At 28.9% G+C, this 22,572-nt stretch overlaps 1 protein-coding gene across 6 annotated transcripts in view; it reads left to right on the top strand.

Annotated features, from left to right (window-relative positions):
* The window catches only part of LOC111639799 (guanine nucleotide exchange factor VAV2-like), a 155,144-nt gene that overhangs the window by 88,313 nt on the left and 44,259 nt on the right, over positions 1–22,572 (top strand). For 4 of the 6 annotated variants that reach the window (XM_023385748.1, XM_023385745.1, XM_023385746.1 and 1 more), the window contains 5 exons: positions 291–311; positions 5,352–5,441; positions 7,663–7,772; positions 12,954–13,055; positions 17,678–17,709. In XM_023385748.1, coding sequence (XP_023241516.1) covers positions 291–311; positions 5,352–5,441; positions 7,663–7,772; positions 12,954–13,055; positions 17,678–17,709 — 355 coding nt within the window. The remainder of the gene's footprint in view (positions 1–290; positions 312–5,351; positions 5,442–7,662; positions 7,773–12,953; positions 13,056–17,677; positions 17,710–22,572) is intronic. The other 2 variants (XM_023385749.1, XM_023385747.1) reach the window with 1 other exon arrangement.

Here is a 22,572-nt window from a genome sequence, read left to right as displayed (position 1 = left end):
TTAAATAATTTATTATATATGAAATAAATTATTAAAAATCAAAGTTTTTTTTGAAAAGCTAAATTTGAACATGTCTCATTGTGTTTGGGTTTTTAAATGTTGACAGCAATTATATATTAAATAATTCATTTGCTAGCAAAAAGTTTTAGTTAATATTCTATTGTTGATATTTTTTCATTTACTTTTAATATCTTATAAGTAGAAAATAATTTTCTATGTTAATCTTATGCTTTAAAAGTTTCTATATTGACTTACAAATCATATTTTTCTATTTTGCATGCCTGATGTAGATGGTGGACAAACTGCTTGGGGTAATGTAATATAAAATCAAATATATTTCTAAAATTGCACAGTGCATGTATTATAATATTGCAATCTTCTAGTAAATTAATTGCACTAATTTTAATTTTAATTGTGCCATGTATCAGTGAACAAAATAATGTTAATAAGTAAAAAAGTTTTTGAAAAATTTTAAGTTTATTATTTAACTTAATTAAATTTTGTATGTTAAGAGCTTAATTATTTAGTTAAACTGTAGATAACTACTGTTTAAATAAATTTGTGTTTTTGTTTAAAAAATTAAGTAAAATAATTGATTTTTATTAAAAACTTCTAACAATGCATAATTACATCACAAATTTATTATTATTCATCAAAACATGAGAATTTTTATCCATGGAATTTCCTGTTTCAGAAATTTTACTATTAGATTGATAAAAGCAAATTTTAAAAGATTGAAATCTGATACTAATTAATTTTTTTAACCCACCATTAGTTGAGGGTGAGTGCTGTGCTTATCTTTCTTTTTAAAATGCATGTAACTTGGGTTTATTGAAAGTTTTGTGGCCAATCTCTCTTCTACCTTCTACCTGAGTATCTGCTTCAACAAGCTACTAGAATCAGAAATAATAGTCATTGCTAATGCTTTTAGTGCCACCTTTGTTTCAGTTATATTGGACAAGTTAGCATGGTGCTCACCTGCAAGTAATACTGTGTGTATTTTTTCAAATTCAAAGTGGTACAGTACAATTTTAATTGCAAATTGATATTGTATATATGTACTATCATAAAACATGATGAAATATTTCTGAAAAGGCTTGATGAGTTTGAAGAAGAAAATGTATTCTTCTTCTTTGCAGACAATGTGAGTGAGGATATCTAAGATATTTCACGTCAGATTCTTTATAAATAATTGTTTGATATTCATATCTCGTATCGTTTAAATAAAGAAAAGCTGGTTCTAGGTAATAAATTTCTTGAAATAAATCAATACTTCCTGTGAAGAACGTCTTGTAGAAATATCCACTAACTTTTGAATAATTTCTTCCTCGTACAATCCCTTGATAAATAAAATGTTCGTTGAGATCTCGGAGGGATTTTTTCAAAATACGGCCATATCTGTATATTTCAACTAAACTGTTTGATGATGTTAATATTTCGTCTATATATAAAAGAATATCAAAATATTCTCCAAAGACATGAAATATTAGTTTTCTTAGCCTTATTATCAGAATGTCCATTATAGGAACTTCAAATCTTCAAAGTCTAAATTTATTGAAAAATTATAAAATTGTCAAGATTTCAAAAAATTTTGAAAGCTCGTTTTACTCCAATATTAAGAACTTACTTACTCTAAAATTTCATGCCTTTAGAGAATATTTTGATATTCTTTTATATATAGACGAAACATTAACATCATCGAACAGTTTAGTTGAAATATACAAATATGGCCGTATTTTGAAAAAATCCCTCCGAGATCTCAACAAATATTTTATTTATCAAGGGATTGTACGAGGAAGAAATTATTCAAAAGGTTGTGGATATTTCTACAAGACGTTCTTCACAGGAAGTATTGATTTATTTCAAGAAATTTATTATCTAGAACCAGCTTTTCTTTATTTAAACGATACGAGATATGAATATTAAACAATTATTTATAAAGAATCTGACGTGAAATATCTTAAATGTAAGTCTACAAACGAAAATGAAAATGCTTCTTGTAAGAAGATACATTACTTTTTCTGAGGATATCTGTATGAAAATCCTGGAAGTGTTGAGAAAGAAACCAGATCCTCCACGGTCAACATCTGTATCCGGAGAAAAGTGTGCATATTGCCCAAAAAAGAATAGGAAAACAGCATCCAAGAGTGTAGCATGAGGTCTACTGCACCAATCTGTAGATATCACACAATAACAATCTACATAAATATATAAATACTGCATTTTTAAAGTTAATTTAATTAAATTTAAATAAAAAGAAGTATCAAGTTATGGCTTTCCAAAAGTTTTGAGATGCCATTATAGCATTCATTATTAGACTATGATATTTTTTAGTTCAATTTTTGTAGCATATTCAGCTGATTTTAAAATAATTTGGCTATTTATTTTTTTTATCTGGGGTTGTGATTTCTTTTTATAAATGTCTTTTTGTTAGATGAATCACACAGAGTAAGTTCATTTCATAATTCCATTCATACTACAGTTGTTGTCATCTTATTATATAAATATATTCTCAAAACCAGTTCAGTTATGCTTAATCAAGAAACCACTTCTACTGAATTTCTTAATTCTCAATGATTTCCATCTCTCAATATGTAATGTTATATTAGTGAATATTACTTTATAGTCTTTAGATTTTAAGATATGAATTTTCATTGTGAAAATAACTTTATTTTTGTTAATTTAATGAACTTTACTAAATTGTTTTCACTTTATGTTATCATATTTTAACTATTGTAAATACATCTTTTCTTTTATTAATTTGATGATGAATGACCTTATTAAACTAGTTTAGTGTTTAATCTTTTCCTTTATATTTAGGAAGAGTCAGGAGGAGGAGAAAATGAATTGGGAGACAAGAAACAAGTCATTGCAAAGCAAAAAACTATATGAATGTGGGTATTATTCTCATTAGTTTATGAGATAGAGTTGTTTGAAAGTTGCTCACATATAACGATAATAATGAATGATACATGTTACATTCATAATAAATGTTTAGAAGAATGCTAAACCATGATATGCTTTACAACCGGTGTTGTTTCTTCATCTGAGTTACACAGCTATGACTGTGTATCCACTGACATTTGAGTTTTACCATCATATCTCCCAGAAGCAGATGTTGGACATACTGATGGTGATAGGTATGCAAGCCAAAGCAATATGAAGTTCAACTGATTTGATTTTAAAGTTTATTGAGCTTCAAGGTTTGATTTCTGAGCATTTGTTGTGAATGTAACATGTATTATTCATTATTATTGCTGTGTGTGAGCAGTTTTCAAACTCTGAAATTACTAAGAATAATATCCATGTTCATATAAAGTTTTTTGCTTACAGTGACCCATATTATTTTCTCCCAACTTATTTCCATCTTGTTTTGACTCAGTCCATGTATATACAGGGTGTCCCAAATTAAACTTGGCATTTACCAGCTGGCTACAGCAAAAGCTATTAATCAGAAAGTCATGAAAGTTTGGGAATCTCAATGAAATGATAGGAATTTTTTCTAGAGCAAAAAATATTAGTTTTAAAAATCACTACTAGACTATTAGAGAGCAGTGGCGTAGCGTAGTGGGGACGGCAGGGCATCCCGCCCCAGGTGGCACTTTTTAGGGGGCGACAAAATTTCACAATAAATAATAATAATATCTTGTAAAAATTTGAACCATTTCATTTCATTTCATATTTTTGTCGCACCTACGATTCGGACCGATTGAAATGAGCACGGAATTTTTTATTACTTATTCTGTGACAAAACTGAATTTTAGTCTTTTAAATTGAGATACCTAAATAAGGGGGCGGCGAAATTTTCCTCCGCCCTGGGCGGCTGACACCCATGCTATACCACTGCTAGAGAGCACTTTTCAAGCTGAAATAATGAGTGGTATGTTGGCCTGTAAGATCTCCAGACTTGAAACTATGCAATATTTGACTCTGGGTCATTCTCAAAGGCTTTGTCTACCATGGTCCCATCACATCTCTGCCAGACCTTAAATAATTAAAGACAGCATAGTATGCCATATGCATTACATTCCAAGGCACACACTGTGTGCAACTATTGAACATGTTGTTTTATGCTTTCAGTTGATAGCAGACAATGGTGCCCATCATGTTTTGTTCACATTAGATAGATAACTTGTGTAGCTTATTGTTATGTTCTGTATAAAGCTATAATATGCCCTCTGGTGGTGATTTTTGGAACTAATTTTTTTGCTCTAGAAAAAATTCCCATCATCTCCTTATGGCATTCCCAAACTTTCATGGCTTTCTAATGTATAGTTTTTGCTGTAGTCAGCAGGGAAATGTCAAGTTTAATTTGGCAGATAAAGAATAAAAAATTCTGGTCAGTGTTTTTGGATTCTGAAGATAGAGCCTAACCCAGAAAATACTTAAAAATTAGCAACTTTTTATTAAGTAAATATTAATTTCTACGTAATCTTTTGTGAAATCTCTGCTAATTTCTATTGTCATTTTAGACATCAGTAAGTCAGTAGAATCAAAATTGTATTGATGAATTTATTATATTAAGTACAGGGTGATTCAAAAGTCACAGAAATTTTAAAAAGTTAATAACACACAAACTATTTACAGTAATTTGATGCAGTATTCACAGAAATGCTTAGAAAGAAGTGGGATTTGTTTAGATGTAATAAAAATTTTAGTACCAAAATAGTTACATTTCTTGCTGTAGATGGTGCTTGATAAGATTACATAATTTCTATAGTTCTTATTAGAGCTTACACTATGAATATTTTTATTTTTTTATTCTTATTTTAACAAATTACAAATGCTTTCAGTTTCCTATTGTGCCATCTATGGCAAGAAATGTAACTATTTTGGTACTAAAATTTTTATTACACCTAAACAAATCACGCTTCTTTCTAAGCATTTCTGTGAATACTGCATCAAATTACTATAAATAGTTTGTGAGTTATTAATTTTTTAAAATTCTGTGACTTGAATCACCCCATATAATACCATTTTCTAAAATAACTTTGTTTTATTGTTAGGATTTTCCAATAGATGTGTATAATTAATTAAAATTTTATATCATTTATATTATGGTTTTAATTTAATTTTTCTTTTGTAAATTGCAATTTTATCTCTTTAAAAATTATGTTTATGATGCATTCAGTATTGACTTACATAAAATATATAATAATATATATACAGTAAGCATATGCATTTATATATTTCTCCCTCAGTAATAATGTAATTTTAATGTAAGGAAAATTTGATAATATTTTAACATTTGTATTTTTAAAAAATTCAAATATTATAAATGTTTAATTTTTATAATAATATGAATGAATTGTTTAAAAAACATTTTAAAATTGTTATTTATATTAATATAGGGTGAACAGTATAGCTACAAAGAAGCTTTAGTGCTTAATGATTACAAAATAGAAGATGTTACAAATACAAAATCAGCAAGTAAAGATAAGGTAATTAAAAATGTTTTATTTCATAAATTTCTAGATTGCAAATTAAATATATAATTGTTATGTATAATATATAGAAATAAATATATATTTCTATAGTCCATCTTTTAAAATATATCAGTAATTTGGTAATTTTTGTAATTCAGTAGGGATGATGAGAAAATTATCATTTAATTTTTTTATTGATTAGGCTAATATTTAATACAGGATGTCCCATTAACAGTGCTGTATGTAAATTGCACAGCATTAGCATTTCATGTGGTCAGCAACTTTGAAAATGTTGTTGATTGTTAGTGATTGGGCTATACTTTTTTGAATATGATATCCATTTATGTCATATCACAAAATGCTGACCATCAAGGTTGTGTGATTTGACACCCTGCAACTTTTTCTGTGGGGGTTTGTCAAATCTATATATATATAAAGCTGAAAAACTGTATTCTTTCTTTCTTTCTTTCACTGTATGCCAAAAATGGCCACTAGGGACACTTCTAGCTATTATTTAAATTAACAATAAATTCAGTATATTATTATTTGATGCAGTTTTTTGCATTTTTGACTGCATTTTAGTAGGGTACACCATGAGAAATTCAGTATATTATTATTTTTATTTGTAATAGGAATTTATTATTAATACCACAGAATGACATCGCTGCTGCTAGAATAGAAGGATTAGAAGTACGAAATAATCTAATAATCTTAATCTTTGTTGTTGTTTTTTGCCTGGGCAATGCCGGGCTCATCTGCTAGTCTGACATATATGCCAACATTCAATGAACAATTCCTGACTTCAAGATGGAGAACATGTTTTTGGTGGAATTATTTGGCAGTTTTGTGAAAAGAGTACATATCTGCAGCCATGGAAACATTTGGTGGGCACTGTCTTCCACACACAAAAATGACTTAGCATTGAAAGGGGCTGAAATAAACATATCCACATCTGTTCAATAAACAATGTGTAAATCCACAATGAAATTCAGCAATTCTATTAGGACACCCTATATAATAAGACTACATTGGTTTCATTGATTGACTAAGCAAGGCTATTTGATTTGACTGACTCACTCACTGACATGAAATGTTTGAGTAGAAGCAAACTTTTCATAGAAAAACAAAAGAGTACACTCAAAAGAAAGAAATCAAGTAAAATACTCAAAAACTCCAAAATCTCAAAAAAGTGAAATATTTTAGGTCTAATGACTTTTGATGTCTCAAAGAACTTACAATATACATTCCAATACATTATCTTCCTGTTTTTAAAGACTTTTTTTTTACTAATTTGTTTTGCATTATTTTAAGTTTCAGAATTTTCTTTTGATTATTCTTTATTCAATTTTTAAATTATTTATAATATAATGATAATTAATTTCTAATAGACAAAGATGGTTCTACTTCTGTTTGGAATTTTAATAATGGTGATAGAATTGTGTATATTACATAGTACAGTTTTTATAGGTATTCTTCTACACATTGACACTTTTTCCATCATTTCATCAATGATGGTATAGCTGCAGAATAGAAGCATTTGACCTAGTGTTCACCATGACTCAGCACATGATGGAGGTTAAAAATTCAAGATCACTTGGCATACAGCCTGGATATGTCACTTTTCAATTTTTACCTGTTTATCCCTTTAAATGAAGACTTGGAAAACAAGAGTCAATGCACAAAGAACTCTCTGAAGTCATATATAATAAACATTTTAAAGCCCGGTGAGTATATATAGAAACAACCAGTGATTGCCTGAATGATCGGGCTAGAATTTGGCTAATTAAATGATTTATATAAAGAAGTCAGAGAGTTTGTCATGGAGTGGCTTCGACACCAGTCAAATACTTTTATTCTGCAAGGAATCATCATTGCCAAAACAATAGGAGGATGTGTGAATGTGTAGAGGGGAGTACCTAGAGAAAAAACATGAATTGAGACTATGTAACATACATGGTTTCATTACCAAGTACTGAAATCCTTGACAGAAGTTGAACTGTCCTTGTATATTATTTTGTTTTTTCTGTTTTTAAAATTGCATTGCCTTCTACTCTCATTTGTGATTTTTACATGATCACTTTTACATTTTTTTATGTTTATTGATTTTTTTTTATTGCATTGTTTTACATTTTTAATTGTTTCATTCCTATGAAATTTTTAAGTTAATTTATATATTTTTTTTAATTATATAACATTGTATAATTATAATTTTAGTAACAATGAATTTATTTTTCAGTGGAGTCACTATTGGTATTTAGTTCATAGACAGAATAAGACAGCTTACACTATGTATGCTAAAATTGAAGAAATGAAGCATAAATGGATTGAAGCAATACAGAAAGCTCTGTATGTTTATAAGTATTTATTCTATATATTTTTTACATGATTTTATTTTTTAAATATTGTAAACTTAATTTATAAGAACATATTTAAATTTGTTGTTTAATTATAAATATATTGCATTTTTAACTTGCAGGATAAGTATTAATGTAAATTAACCAAGATGTGCTTTATTGGAGCTTTAAAATAAGTGTAATTAAATTAAATTAATAGTGCTTTTCGTGCACAAAAATATTTTATTTTGGTTCAATTTTATTAGCTATAATAAAGCACATCTCAATTGATTTTTGTTAAGAAGGCATATGTATTTATGTATGCATTTTTTTCAATTAATATATTTGTTTGCTTAATAACTTCATTCAGTTAATAACAATATTGAATTGTCAAAAAACTAACAAACTGATTTATTATTTACAAATATAAACAACTATAAACTCGATTCTTAGATTAAAACCAAACATTTACCAGATTACATCAGGCTATATTAATGCTACTAATTACTAATTTAATGTGAAGTAATTTTTCCTAGAAGTAGGTGTTAGGTGCCATCTCTTAATAAATTTTAAAATTATATTTAAATTAATATTTAATAATTAATTTAAAGGTCTGGAAGAACAAAATTGGCTCAAAATGGGACTCAAACCTGCAACTCTCACTTGTGCAGACATGTTACCAGTTATGCTACCCAATCATCCATTTGATCTTTGCTTCCGGAACTATTAATTTAGATGTAACCATACTGGTTACTGATAGCACCCACTCTGGGTGACTTAATCACCCACAGCCTGTTACACCCACTATGGCACTTAGGCTAAAGTCAGATGAGTGAGAGAACGCACAGACTTTATTTTTTTCAATTCACAGACATGAAAACTCATGGTGGCAAAGTCGATGATCAGATGAGCACTATTTTTTGAGCATGTTGCTAGTCAGCTTTATTTTGGATGCATATATGTCGACATGGATCTCGTAGATTGCGGTGCACTGTTTTTTTTTATTACATACAGAAGTATTTAAAAACAAAAAAAGACATAGGCAATATTGCATATCCCCTTTTGAACATATCAGGCCTTTCTTTTTCTTATTTCTGTATTTTATAAAGTTCAAATGAAGTTTCTATCAATTCTGGCTTCTCACTAATTTGTATGATCATTTTACTTATATCAATGTCCATTTTTTAAAAAAAATATGCAGGTACTGTACTCCCTTTGGCAGGAACAACATCGACAGTATTTCCTTGAAACAATGTTACCACCACATCTGTTGTCTATTATGCTCATCTGACGATCATAGGTTTCAAGTGTATCTCTAAGTGCGAAACAGTTGTGCAGCATCACAAAATTATCACAGATGATCCAGCAGCCTGTTCATGCCACACAATGTGATTTTTTGCATCTGCATCTGTCTGATCGCCCTTGTATGTTTTTGCAATCCTGTGACATCGTCAAAAATGACAAATGTGAACTTATGCTCGTCTCATATTAGCCTTCACTGGTATCACTTTACCCCATCATGATGTATATATACAAATATAAACATCTTTAAACCAAATTCTTAGATTAATGCCAAACTATTGCCAGAATAATTAATAAATTTATCAATATAAACTGATACAGTGAAAACTCAGTAATTTCATTATTAATGTACAGTGGTTGATCGGTTAATGAACAGTTTGGATAGTGAACAAATTGGATAACGAACACTTTCACAAAAGATTTTTATGATCAGACAACGAACACTTTACTGAACAAACATAAAAAGAAGCGATGGAAAATAACGAATACTAATTGATTTTCCCTTGTCTTCAGGTAACAATTCGAAACCTTTCAGAGCACGGGAGACATCAACATCGACGCTCAAGCCAATACCGATCGGATACTATAATATTCCTCCAAATTTTGAAACTCTTCTTTTTAATTCCAGCTTTTTGTTTACCTTTTTGATAAATAATTTTTTATAGTATTTGCGAGACTGTTGGACAGGCACTTGTTAAGTTTTGCATCGGGGTTTATTTATGAAAGGTGAAAGTTTAACTGTCCCATCAGATATTTGTTAATGTTTTAATATCAAATTTTGAATTTCATCCAGGCCTTGCATTTAAATAATTTTTTGTGGGCTAGTTGATTTCTGTTTTCTGAATTTTTGTAAGTGTTTTCTGAACTTTTTATTTAAAAAAGAAACTGATAATATTATGGAGCCTAAAAAGAGGANCAAATTCTTAGATTAATGCCAAACTATTGCCAGAATAATTAATAAATTTATCAATATAAAAACATATAATTATTAAATTTATAAAGAAATGCCTCTACCTCTAGGCCAAATTACTTCATGTTTAATTAGTAATTAGTAGCATTAATATAGTCCCTTGTAATCTGCAATCATTTGGCTTTGATTTTTAATAAGAGGCATTGTAATCTGCAATCCCTTGTAATCTGCAATCATTTGGCTTTGATTAATAAGAGAAATAAAAGTGACTGTTTTATTTATCCTTTACAATTCATTTTTCAATATTAAAATTATAACAAAAATGTTGTGTAGAAAAATAACTTATTGTCCCTGTCTACACAGAGGAACAATTTCTTCATAGTCAAAGCCAAACAAATTGCTCACTTATCAGGCTATAATACAGCTAAGTAATTAATTAAATACTAAATAATTTGTAATTTGTCTTAGAGATAGGCAGTTATGCTGTCATCTTATGCTAGATTTAATAATTATAATTAATTAACTTTAATGTATTATAATTGTAATAATTAGTATTTAGTATTAAATAATTATATAGCCATATTATAGCCTGATAATTTGGCCCAATAATTTGTAATGTGTTTAGAAATTTGGAAAAATCTTTTATTATATATTATAATTTGTATTATTATCAATACTAAAATGCCTGCTTTAGGAAGCCAAATCTTTAATTGAATAAGAAATTTCATCCTGATCCAGACAATTTCAGCTTACAGTTCATACAAAACAAATATGAAAAATATAAATACTAATGTTCTTTGAAGTAAGCATTTTAGTATCAATAATAATATGGTGCCAGAAATACATAAAACAGCTATTTGTATTATCTGTCAGTTTTATCTTATTTTGTTTATTTTTTTTAAATATTAATGCTTTGGTTGAATTGTATATGTGATATAGTACTGTATTATTATTTGCACAATTCTATAATTACAAAATATTCACTAACTATAAATTATTCTACTTTCAGTGACTTGGTATGTGTTTTTTCGATTGCATGTATCATTGAATCCATACTCGCCCAATTTTTGAGACATCAAAACCCGAAAACAGTTAGGTTGTGAATGTATTGTGCACTCTGTATGACCAAATCTGCAGTCATGGGAAGTTAATATATTCAAACAGCAATAAACACTTTTTTTGAAAAATGTTTTATTATTGTGCTCACACTGCTTCATGGTACATGTATTCACATTTCTAAATATGTTCATTTATGACTCCATTATCAAGTACTGAGGATCTGCTGACTAACAACACAAAACCACAGTCAAAATTACCTACAATCAGTGTTTCAACATAGAATGGTTGTGTTGGTATACACCATTATAAAATTTTCCAAATACTTAATATCACATTGAAATATCTATACATGTATCTTTAGCATGGCAGATTACTTTTCTACTTAAACTTAGCTTTATAGACTCATCTGCTGTACATCATTTACATGGCTTGTTAAAGTTTAAAAGATCACCTCATTATTCCAAAACAAAATTAAAATTAAAACCATAGTAGTGGAGGGACGTGTACCATGCATATACTGATGCATGATACAAGTGAATTGTCATGCAGATTGAACAAGGTTGTATTAAGTTGAATTTGTACCCAGTTCTAATGAGCAATCCTGTTTTTCAGACTGAAAATGTAAAAAAAGGTACATTAGAATCAAGAAAACACAGTATTTCTACTTACTTCTGTTTTTAAAATAAGTATTTTTATTAATTTACTGTCAACATTCATAATATAGCTGACTAATGGATATTATGGGAAAGCAGAATGTACTCTGCTTTCCCATTAATCTTTTTATATGAATATATACTTAAACATTGGATATTTATATATATTATTATTATTAATATTTTGTAACAAATTTTTATTCAAAATTTATTATATTGAAAATATGTAGTTAATAATTATTACTACTATTTTAAATAAATCTATATTGTTATTGTTTTGGCTATTTACATGACATTTTAGAATTCATTACAAAGAAATTTCATTTGTATAATGAAAAAGAATGTCTTAACTTATGATATTCATTTTTTAATATCTTTATCCAAATCTGAATTTTCTAATGGTAGCTGTTTATATGTTTATTAAGTAACGTCTCTTCAATTCGAAAAAAACTTCTGGTAGACTACCTCACAGCCAATTCAGGTTATAAAACTTCTTTTATTGCATTTTTACAGATGCATTTTGAGCCAGGTTAACTTTCTAGCTCCTCTCCAGTGCTACAAAATAAATTTTAATTATACAATTGACAAAAAACAATGTGAGTAGAAAATATATACAAAACAATAAAAACATCTCTCATAATACGTTAAGAGTCTTCATAGGTTACAATGGCTTAGTTTCACACTTATATTGTACTATTACACTTATACGGTACTTTTAGTCCCATTTATAATGTTATTTCTATGTGTTCTTTGAATTTACGTTTATAAATGTCTTTTTCATAGTGTAGGACTTTAATATTATTTCTATCTATTTGGCAGTTGCTATTTTTGATATGGTTAAACCAAGGGGAATTATTATGTTTTAGTCTTATGGCAGCTTCGTGTTTTTTTTAATACGTAATTCTAAAGTCCTTCACTGAAGAGGAGCTAGAAAGTTAACCTGGCTTGAAATGCATCTGTAAAAAAGCAATAAAAGGAGTTTTATAACCTGAATTGGCTGTGAGGTAGTCTACTTGAAGATTTTTTCGGATTGAAGTGACGTTACTTAATAAATCTTTATCCAATTTCAACTGTTATAGTTTTTACTTTCAGAAACCTAAAATTTTTTATGTATAATTTCTTGCAAGAACCTGTAGGTTATCTGTATTTTAAAGTAACTTTGAAACAGTTTGCAGGTTTTTTTTAGCAACTTTTGTGGGTTATTTGCAGGAAATCATGGTATTTATAATTGTAAGATATAAATAAAATTGCATTTTATCGTATTTTACAGAGACAATGTTTCTCCGGAAGCTCTTCGTCATACGGATCATCAGTTTGTTTTACATTCATTTGATAAACCTGTTACCTGTGCTGAATGTGAAAAATTATTAAGGTTTAATAACTTTTTTTTTTTTTAAATCTATAAATGTATTTAGAATTTAATATTTTATTTATAAATTTATTGCTTTTTATCAATGGAAAGTGGTAAGAAACAGTTAATGATGTAAGATGTACAGTACAGTACATTACAAAATTTTGTATGCCTAGAAGTGCTTCTTGCTTTATGCTATTTTAATAGTATTAATTATTGATTCTTCTTGTTGAATTAGCTCACAAAACAAACCATTCTGATGTAAAAAACAAAGTTGACTTGCTTCTTTTTGTTAAACTTATCATTAGTATGGGTTTCAGAAAATTTAATCAAAGTGAAATATTTTCACATGGTTATATTTGTAGCCTGGGGGTATATATGAAACTTACTGGAATAGAAAATGAGAAAGATGTAGTGACTCTTTTTATTTAAATGAAGTGCATTAATTAGGAATTGATGTTTCATTAATTTTTAAGATGTTTGGTAGAGTGTTATCTTTCATCACTTTCACCACCAGCAACTTAAGTTTTCTTTTGATTTTTTGAATATATACATAAAGATTCCTTCCTAGAGTTTCAACTTTATATACTAAAATTTGAATAGTGCACAAATGTATAGTATAAGGTGTCCAAAATTTACTGCGCAATGGAAAAGGTTTAGATAAAGTTTTAATAGAAGTGAAGTTTTACATACATACAATATTGCAGTTTCTCATATAGCAAATGCCAGAAATGTTCTGCATAGGTCCCAGAATTCAATGCAGGAGAGTGAGGTTCAGAGACTGCAATCAGCAAAGAAGTCTTTCAAAAACTTTTGTTCTAAAACCAGAACATCTGTGAGCAAGCAGTAACGACATCTACTGCAAAGTGGAAACACAGGATGTACAACTTACAAGTCTTGTATGCAATGCCATTTGTATAACTTTAATGCTATTACAAATTTCTCACTGCACAGTAACTTTTTGGACATCCTGTACATGACACATATTGCACTAGTGACAATGAGTGAAAGAAATTAGTTATTTCTATCTAAGAGATTTTCTTTGTAAGTTAATTCAAAACCTCAATGTCTGTTAATTAATCAGTAAATTACATAACAGAATTATAATATAGATTGTACAAATTTTATAAAGTACAGCTTAAATCAATTTATTGAAACTAACAAACATAAAGTTGAGAGATTTTGTTGTTGATATGAAGATCATTCTAAAAATAAAGAATGTTTGTTTCTCTAGATATTTTTATTTAAGATAATGAAACAAAAGTTATTTTACAACACATGTGATACCTTAGCTGTTTTTCTATGTAGTCGCCATACAAATTTAAACATTTGTCATAGTGTATCACCAGCTTTTCTATGTCTTCTGCACACTCAATTACCGCCAAGTTCTTGAACCAGTCATTAATGGCCTCTTTCAGTTCATTGTCACTTCCATAGTGATTCTTGGCCAAAAAATTTTTTAATTTTGGGAAAGATGGTAATCACTCAGAGCCAAGTCATGGCTATAAGGAGGATGTTCAAAAATTTTCCACTTAAACTGCTGAAACAAGTTCTTTGTCAATGCAGCAGCATGGAGATGTGCATTATCCTGAAGAAGCATAATTCCTCTGGACAACAATCCCTGCCATTTGTTTTGAATGGCATGATGTAGTCGGTGAAGGGTCTGACAATAGGCTGCTGCATTTATGTATGCATATACATGGCTAGACATGTAGTCGACGAGTAGGACACCCTTTTGATCCCAAAACACTGTATCCATAACCTTTTTGGTGCTCATAATTTGTTTTGGTTTCTTTGGTCTTGTTGGGGATCTGGAATGATGCCATTCCATTGCTGGCACTTTGTTTCTGGAGTTTTATGTGAAATCCAGGTTTTATCACCAGTAACAATGTGGTTCAAAAACTCCTCGCCATCCTTGTTGTACTGACTGAGAAAAGTCAATGCAGCTCCCATCCGGTTTTGTTTGTGTTCATCTGTCAAAAGTCAAGGAACCGACCTGGCACACACTTTTCTGTAGCCCAAATCATCACTAACAATGCCATAAAGAACTGTTCTTGAAATTTCAGGAAAGAACAAACTGAGTCCATCTATAGTGAAACGTCTATCCTGTTGAATTTCAGTCACCTTGGGCTGTTGAATTTCAGTCACCCGAGCATTCTTCATCATGAATATTCATTCGCCCGCCGTTAAACATGATGCACCATTTTCAAACTGAAGTTTCATACATTACATTATATTATACCTCTGTTATCTGTCTGTAAATTTCGACAAGGCAAACTTTTTTCACATTCAAAAAGTGTATTACACTGCGAACCTCACCTGAGACTTGGTGGGATCTTTAATTTTGTCACACATTTCAAAGTTACACTATAAACATTAAACAAGTTTGTTGTAGCTCGCTGTTAGTGTTAGACTGGAGCAAAAAAAATGGGAAGGTCCATGACGTGGTGGTGGGAGAAATGTGCAGCTCGTCAGATTAAAACGCTCTTTTCTTTTAGAATTACCCTTGTATATATGTTAGATAGATTATTAAAATGTTGGTTTTTTTATGATTAAAATGTTGAGTTACATTATGTTGTACTGTAAGTTATTTATTTATGAATAATTAATGAAGTAAACAATTGATGATTTTTTAAGATTATTTTTTGAAGCATTCTAACTTTAGATGATTTTATATATTATATCATTTTTAATTTGTAAAATTGTAAAAAGGATATTATTTGAAAACCAAAATTTGTTGCAATTAAATTAATTAAATAAGATTAAATTAAATTAATAAGCGAGTTACATAACAATGGAAAACAAACAATAAAAAAGTTGAAGATGCTATTCTTAATATTTAATACCATTTTAAATGTATTAAATGTTAAGAATAGCATTTTCAATTTTTTTATTGTTTGTTTTCTGTTATTATGTAACTTACTTATATGTTACAAATGTTTCCTGTAAGTTGCACAGGTGTGTAAATACACCTCAACTGTACAACTTGGTGCAGAAGCCATGTATGTGAATTTTGTTTTCATGCAGCATGCTCTATAACTAACTGTCAGTTTTGTTATAAATGTTATTTTAAAAATTTTGCAAGTGTGTTTTTAATGGTTAAGTACATAAAGTTTAGCACACATACATACAGAAACCTGTTTGTAATGCAAGTCGTAATGTTATTTTGCTAATAATTGTTTATGTTTAATACAAAAGGTAAAGTTATTTCTAACTTATAATAACCAACCCCAAGAAAAATAATACAAAAGAAACCCTATTAAATTACAAACAGGTATACATCTAAGAAGATAATTTAAAAGCTGCAGTAATGAAATTCACCATAATGCAAAAAAAAAAAAAAAAAAAACATAAATGTATACCTCACCTTACATCAGTAATTGGTTCCAGGAGAGTCTACTTAAGTCAAAAAACGATGTAAGTCGAATTTACTTGTCACTAGGCTAAACCACAAATAACTGTTCTCAGTTCTGTATTTTATTTATAAATGCATTTTTAATAATATATGGTTAATAAGAATCAATTTTAAGTTTAAAAGCAAATAAATTTTAGTTTTTAATATAGTACAGAAAAAGTAATCTAAATTTACGAATTTATGTACGTACAGTAAATGTGCATGTTTACAGTACATCGCAGACTCTTTATTTGTGAATGTGGTTTGCTCTAAGATTATCAGCACAAAACCTTTCTCACTAATTTCTAGCATAGTAGGGTTTGCTCTAAGACATTATAAAATAAGATGATTTTGTAAGGTTAAATAAATAGTTATTAAAATTATCTTGCAACAGTAGAATGTAAAACTAATTTATATTAAATTTACAAATATCGAGTGGCACTGACAACGACATCAAACAGTAGATATTGGAGCTACCATAGAAAACACCAATATTGAGCACTTAAAGATCACTAAATAAGATGAAAACACAGAAATACAGATGTTTTCATGTTTTGTTCTTTAGGATTTATGATGATTATATTAACATTTACTGTAAATGTACATATTTTAATATGATTTTATATGCTTTAACGCTTTTCTAGTGATATTACGACTTCAATATTTGTGGCAGACAGACATAAAGTTGAATAAAATGACAAACTTGATTTTTATTTTCCATATATTTTTTGACAAACGACATAACTCAAGGTATACCTGTATAAAAAGTATAATGATTTTATATAATGATAAAATACAATAAAATAGACACCTGTATGAGGTGCAGTGATATAAAATATATTTTTAAAAAATGTATAAAGTTTATAAAATAAACAATCTTCAATTTGTAAAATATTAAAAACCAGATAATATAAATGACCTTTGTGAGGCAGACAACCTATAAATGGGAGAACAAAGACAGGACATATTACAAGTAGTACATTCAGTAATGTTCCAGCCATTATACCAATCAGGTGAAAACAGTTGATGAATCTAGTGATGATAAAATTAAAATACCAAGCATCTTTCTTTCATTTTCAAAAATTTCCTGCTCAGAGCAATGTTTGTTTCATGCAACTGTAAAAAAATTAGAGGTACTGTTGATTACACATATTTTTTATTGAACATAAAATAAATGTTAATTATATTTTTACTAAAACAAAATGGTGACATTAGATTTTTTTGGATTAACAGTGATTTATTTTTTCAGGGGAATTTTTTATCAAGGATATCACTGTTCAGGTATATTTTTAATTTCTCTTTTACTTATATGAATAAAATTTTTTAAGGTAAATAATAATTGTTTTATGTAACTTGAAAACTATTATTTGTATATCGTACAAATACTGAAATATCTATATTCAACATATTTTTAATGTAAAAAGTACTCATTTTACAGATTTGAAATTTCTTATATTCAGGGTTCCTACGCACCTGGAAAGTCAGGGAAAGTCAGGGATTTTCATTATTTTTGAAAAAGTCAGGGAAAGTCAGGGAATTTGTCAAAAATTGTCAAAAAGTCAGGGAATTTGTCTCCTTAACTGCGTTGTTGATTTCGTTTGCTGAATATAGATGACCAATCATAGCCATACTCAGGCGGCAAGAAGTAATGCTGCAATCTTTAAAACCCGAGATAACTCGGGAAAGTTCCACAGCGTTATATAAAACTTGGGCATTTGGGCCCTCCGAAAAATTTTTTGTTTTTTTGGATGTTTTTTAAGTCTCCAAATTTTTTCAAAAATTTTTTCCCGCGCGAAAATATTTTATCGCGATTTTAATATACCTTTAATGACGCACGATTAACTCTTAATTGTTTTTTAATGGGAGTTTTTTTATCAAATTTCATTCATCGTTCTAAAGTAGTAGTGCACAGATTTTACTTCGATAAAGTTATTTAAAGCTAGTTTCTGATGTCAAAAACGACCTCCAATAGTTTTTTAATTTTTTTAAATTAATATATTTTATTATATATACGTTTAATTAAGTCGGGGGGTCGGAAATCGCAATAAAAAAACGTAATTTTTGAAAAATATTTAAAAATATACGGCCAGCTAGTATTCACTCTACTTTAAACCCTTCTCCTCCCGAGACTTCTATGAGAATGTCCCGGGAAATCCCAACACCAGCTGTTCTCCAGGTCATCCAGCTGTAAACACAATGACTCATCGGTGTCAGATTTCACAGAAAGGCGAGACAATGGAAAATAAAGTTTGAAGCTTTTTCTTCAAAATTAACGCATTTCTTTCGTTTTTTTCCCAGTTTTAAATATTTTTTATGTTTAATTACATTAATATTAAAAATTAGTGGGTAGCAAGGGAGTTAATTAATAACAGGATAAACTACTTTTATGTAATAGTGTTTAATTTTTAATTTTAGTAATTCAGCGATTATAAAAAAATGAAATTGTTTATTAGAATAAAAAATAACTAATTAAAAATTTGTTTGCAAACTTTTAAAAGTTGAAATCGTAATTTATTAGAATGTTCACTTCAAAATAGCTAAACAGATCAGTAAAAATCTGTAATTTAATCGTTTTTCAGTTTAAAACATAAAAAATTATAAATAGTTACCCGACGTTTACAGTAAAATACTGGCGCTGACTTGTTGTTGGCACAAGCTTTTTATATTTGTTGTTACGATTTTCCTTGAATGTACTGTACTGCAAGCATATTTTCCCTCTCTCTTCCGTTTTTTTCCGCAACTTCGATACATAGTTTAATAATTAGTTAACTGAAATGATATTGGGTAACAAATATCACTGATTTTGGCAAATTTAGGGCTTAAAAACTGGCAAGATTGATCATGCTTGTAATAAATATTCTGTAGTTATATTTTCGAAAATCAACAGGTAATCCGATAGTTTAACCAATGTTAACTTGCTTATAATTAAAATTTAAAAATTAAAAAGCTGTAAATTTAAAAAAAAATAATTACATTACTAAAAAATTAAAATAAATTTGATTATTTTTTGTGCGAAACAACACCAAAACAATTTTTATAGTTATGTTGCAAAAGAAAGAGATTTGTAGTTACGATTCTCTGCGCTGAACTTCTATATTTTAATAACGTATAATTGTAATTTCGTTTGTTGTTTATTTCTGTATTTATTTTATTTTATAAGTTTTAAGAATCCCAATTTTCGTAATACTATGACTTCATAGGAATACAAGTGTGAGGTTCCGGAATTGTCCGGAACTAAAATAGAAAAACGTAAAATAATTTAATTATTAGAGAAAAAAAGGAATGAACAGAAATTTTTTATAGAAACTTGAGAAATAGTCTAGACCCGTGTTTCTCAACCGCCGGTCCGCAACTCTAATCTGACCAGTCCGCGAAAACTTTAAAAATATATACTGTACCTTCCATGCGTTGTTCTCAAATAGGAAATATGTGGATTATTAATCCGTTTATTGATAGCAAACTAATAGATTGAACGACTTTGAATACGAAAAACTAATCAAATTAAGTTCAGACTTGGGATTTAAAACATTGTTTGAATCAATGCCCATAACACAGTTTTGGATTAAAGTTAAATCTGAATATCCAGTTTTACATAAAAAGGCAGTTAGGATGTTACTACCTTTTTCAACAACGTACTTATGTGAATCAATGTTTTCAGCAATGGTAATGATAAAATTGAAACAACAAAATCATTATAGTATTAGTTCTGCCTCACGCCTTGCAGTTACCGCCTTAACTCCAAGAATTGATGATCTTACTAGCAAAAAAGAAAAGCAGCGATCACATTGATTTGTATACTAATGTACTGGTAAATAAAATAACAAATATTTATTGCTCAATGTAGTTTGCAGTTCTTTTTACAACAGAGAATTTTTTTCAATTAAAAATAATATTGTCACTGGTCCACTTAAAAAAAGCAGATATTTTCCGGTCTGCGATGAGTTTTGGGTTGAGAAACACTGGTCTAGATCATCCTTTCTCAAAGTGGGTGATAACGCCCCTTTGCGGGCACTGGAGGCTTTCATGGGGGCAGTAGAAGGCTCAGTGATTAAATATGAGTTTTATTTCTTCTCATCAAAACATTCTTTGATCTCAGAAATAGGATATGGGTCACACCCTATCTATCCTATCCATATAATAATGCATGTTTAAACATTATATTTGCAATAACTGTTTTTAAGATATGCAACAGATGGTAATGTAAAAAGGTTAAAAAAAAGTTACTCTTTTTGTTGAAAGATTGATTTTAAAATTATGTGTTTCTAAATCAAGAGTTCATTTTAAGCACAGTACAGTACTATTTGTTTATCAAAGAATAATTTTTGTTGATTTTATGTTACCTTGTATTTACTAGATTTACATACAAATAATAATGATAAATGATGATAAAATAAAAAGCTTGTGTTTTGTTTGTAAATTGCTTATTTTTTCATTACATTGAAATTGTGGATTCTATCAAACATTTTTCTACAGGATGTATGTACTGTATTTTTTTAATGTGGCAGTCTTTGAAGCATATCAACTGTGCAAAAAGAGGGCTAAATGTACTCAATGTTAACAGTAAATGCTGTTTTATTATGTCGATATTCCACACTAAAAAATGTGAGGGTCAGGGAATTTGGACAAAGTTGGTCAGGGAAAATCAGGGAAAGTCAGGGAATTCAAAACAAAAATTTGAGTAGGAACCCTGTATATTAGAAATTCAAATAATTACATGGTATTACTATAGATATTTTATTTATAATTTATTTGTATAATTTTTCTTTTTATTTCTGTTCTAAATTGATTTATTATATCTTGAATGTTTTAACACAATTTGCATTGCTGCCATTAATTTACATAGACCTAATTAAACTTGAGGTCATGTTGTATTGAATTTTACAAAAACATTAATGGATTCATAATTTAGAAAAATTTAAATTTGTTTTTATGTACTGGATATACCAATACTGTACATAATTTAAGATCAAAAGACAATTATAAACAAATATGTTAGGACAGTGGTTTCCAATTAGTTTTTCCTGCGTACCACTTCAAGAAAGAGTTCAAACTCGCGTAACCCTTATAGCAGAAATTCATATTAATCCATACTAACATTATAAATGCGAAGGTAATTCTGTTTGTCTGTCTGTTACCTTTTCACGTCTAAGCCACTGAACAAGTTTTAATAAAATTTGGCACAGAGATAGCTTACATGTTGGAGATGGACATAGGCTACATTTTACTGTGAGAAAATTCGATATAATGCGGGCGAAGCTGTGGGTAGACAGCTAGTGATAAAGAGAATAAGTTTTTTTTTTACATTTATTACCTTTAAAATACAATTCTAATAAAAATGAAAATAACATAAGGTTATTTTATTTTATTTTAATATGACAAATGTGCACGATTTTCTTTGCACAACTTTGTAAAATCTGGTTGCTTTTTGGTCAACTTCAGTCTCGAGTCATCTTCAAATTCAAGTTGGTGACTATGTTTAGTTTTCATATTTGTCATGGCCGAAAATCCGCTCTTGCAGAGGTATGTTGTGCAAAATAGTAGTAAATATTTTATTGCCGCTTTGCTGACAAGATAAATGTCTTTTAGGTCAGCCCAAAAATTACCCAGTGATTGCTGTGCAAAACAACACTTGAGTTTGTTGTTGCATGAAATGTCTATTAATTCCTCTTGGTCAGAGATGGGAAGGTGGTCGGTGGAGTTATTTGCAAAAGGATTATTTACCCAGTTCCATTCCGGCGATATTTCTGTGAAATAACTGCGTAACTCTGCCGACAAATTTTGCAAGTGGCATTTTATGACTGATTTTACATCTTCATTTAATGACAAAGAAGTTGTTTCCAAAAAAAGTTTCAGATTCGGAAACTGGTCATATTTACATTTGTCTATCAAATATGTCCAGAGGGATATTTTTTTGATAGTTGACTCAACTTTCTCCTGCATAGTGAATATGGTTATATCCTGGCCTTGAAGGCCCAAATTCAACTCATTCAACTTTGTGAAAATATCTGACAAGTAAGCTAATTTTTGCAGCCACAAAGGGTCAGTCAGCATCTGTTTGTACTCATCATATTTATACTCAACCAAAAATAACTCAATTTCATGTCTCAACTCAAATAATCTCGAAACAACTCTTCCTCTGGACAG

This window comes from Centruroides sculpturatus, unplaced genomic scaffold, assembly GCF_000671375.1.
Source record: "Centruroides sculpturatus isolate CEXI.00-Female unplaced genomic scaffold, Cexi_2.0 scaffold668, whole genome shotgun sequence".
NCBI classification, from domain to species: Eukaryota; Metazoa; Arthropoda; class Arachnida; order Scorpiones; family Buthidae; genus Centruroides; species Centruroides sculpturatus.
The sequence above is the reverse complement of the archived record's forward strand: the minus strand, read 5'-3'. Positions and strand labels throughout refer to the sequence as shown.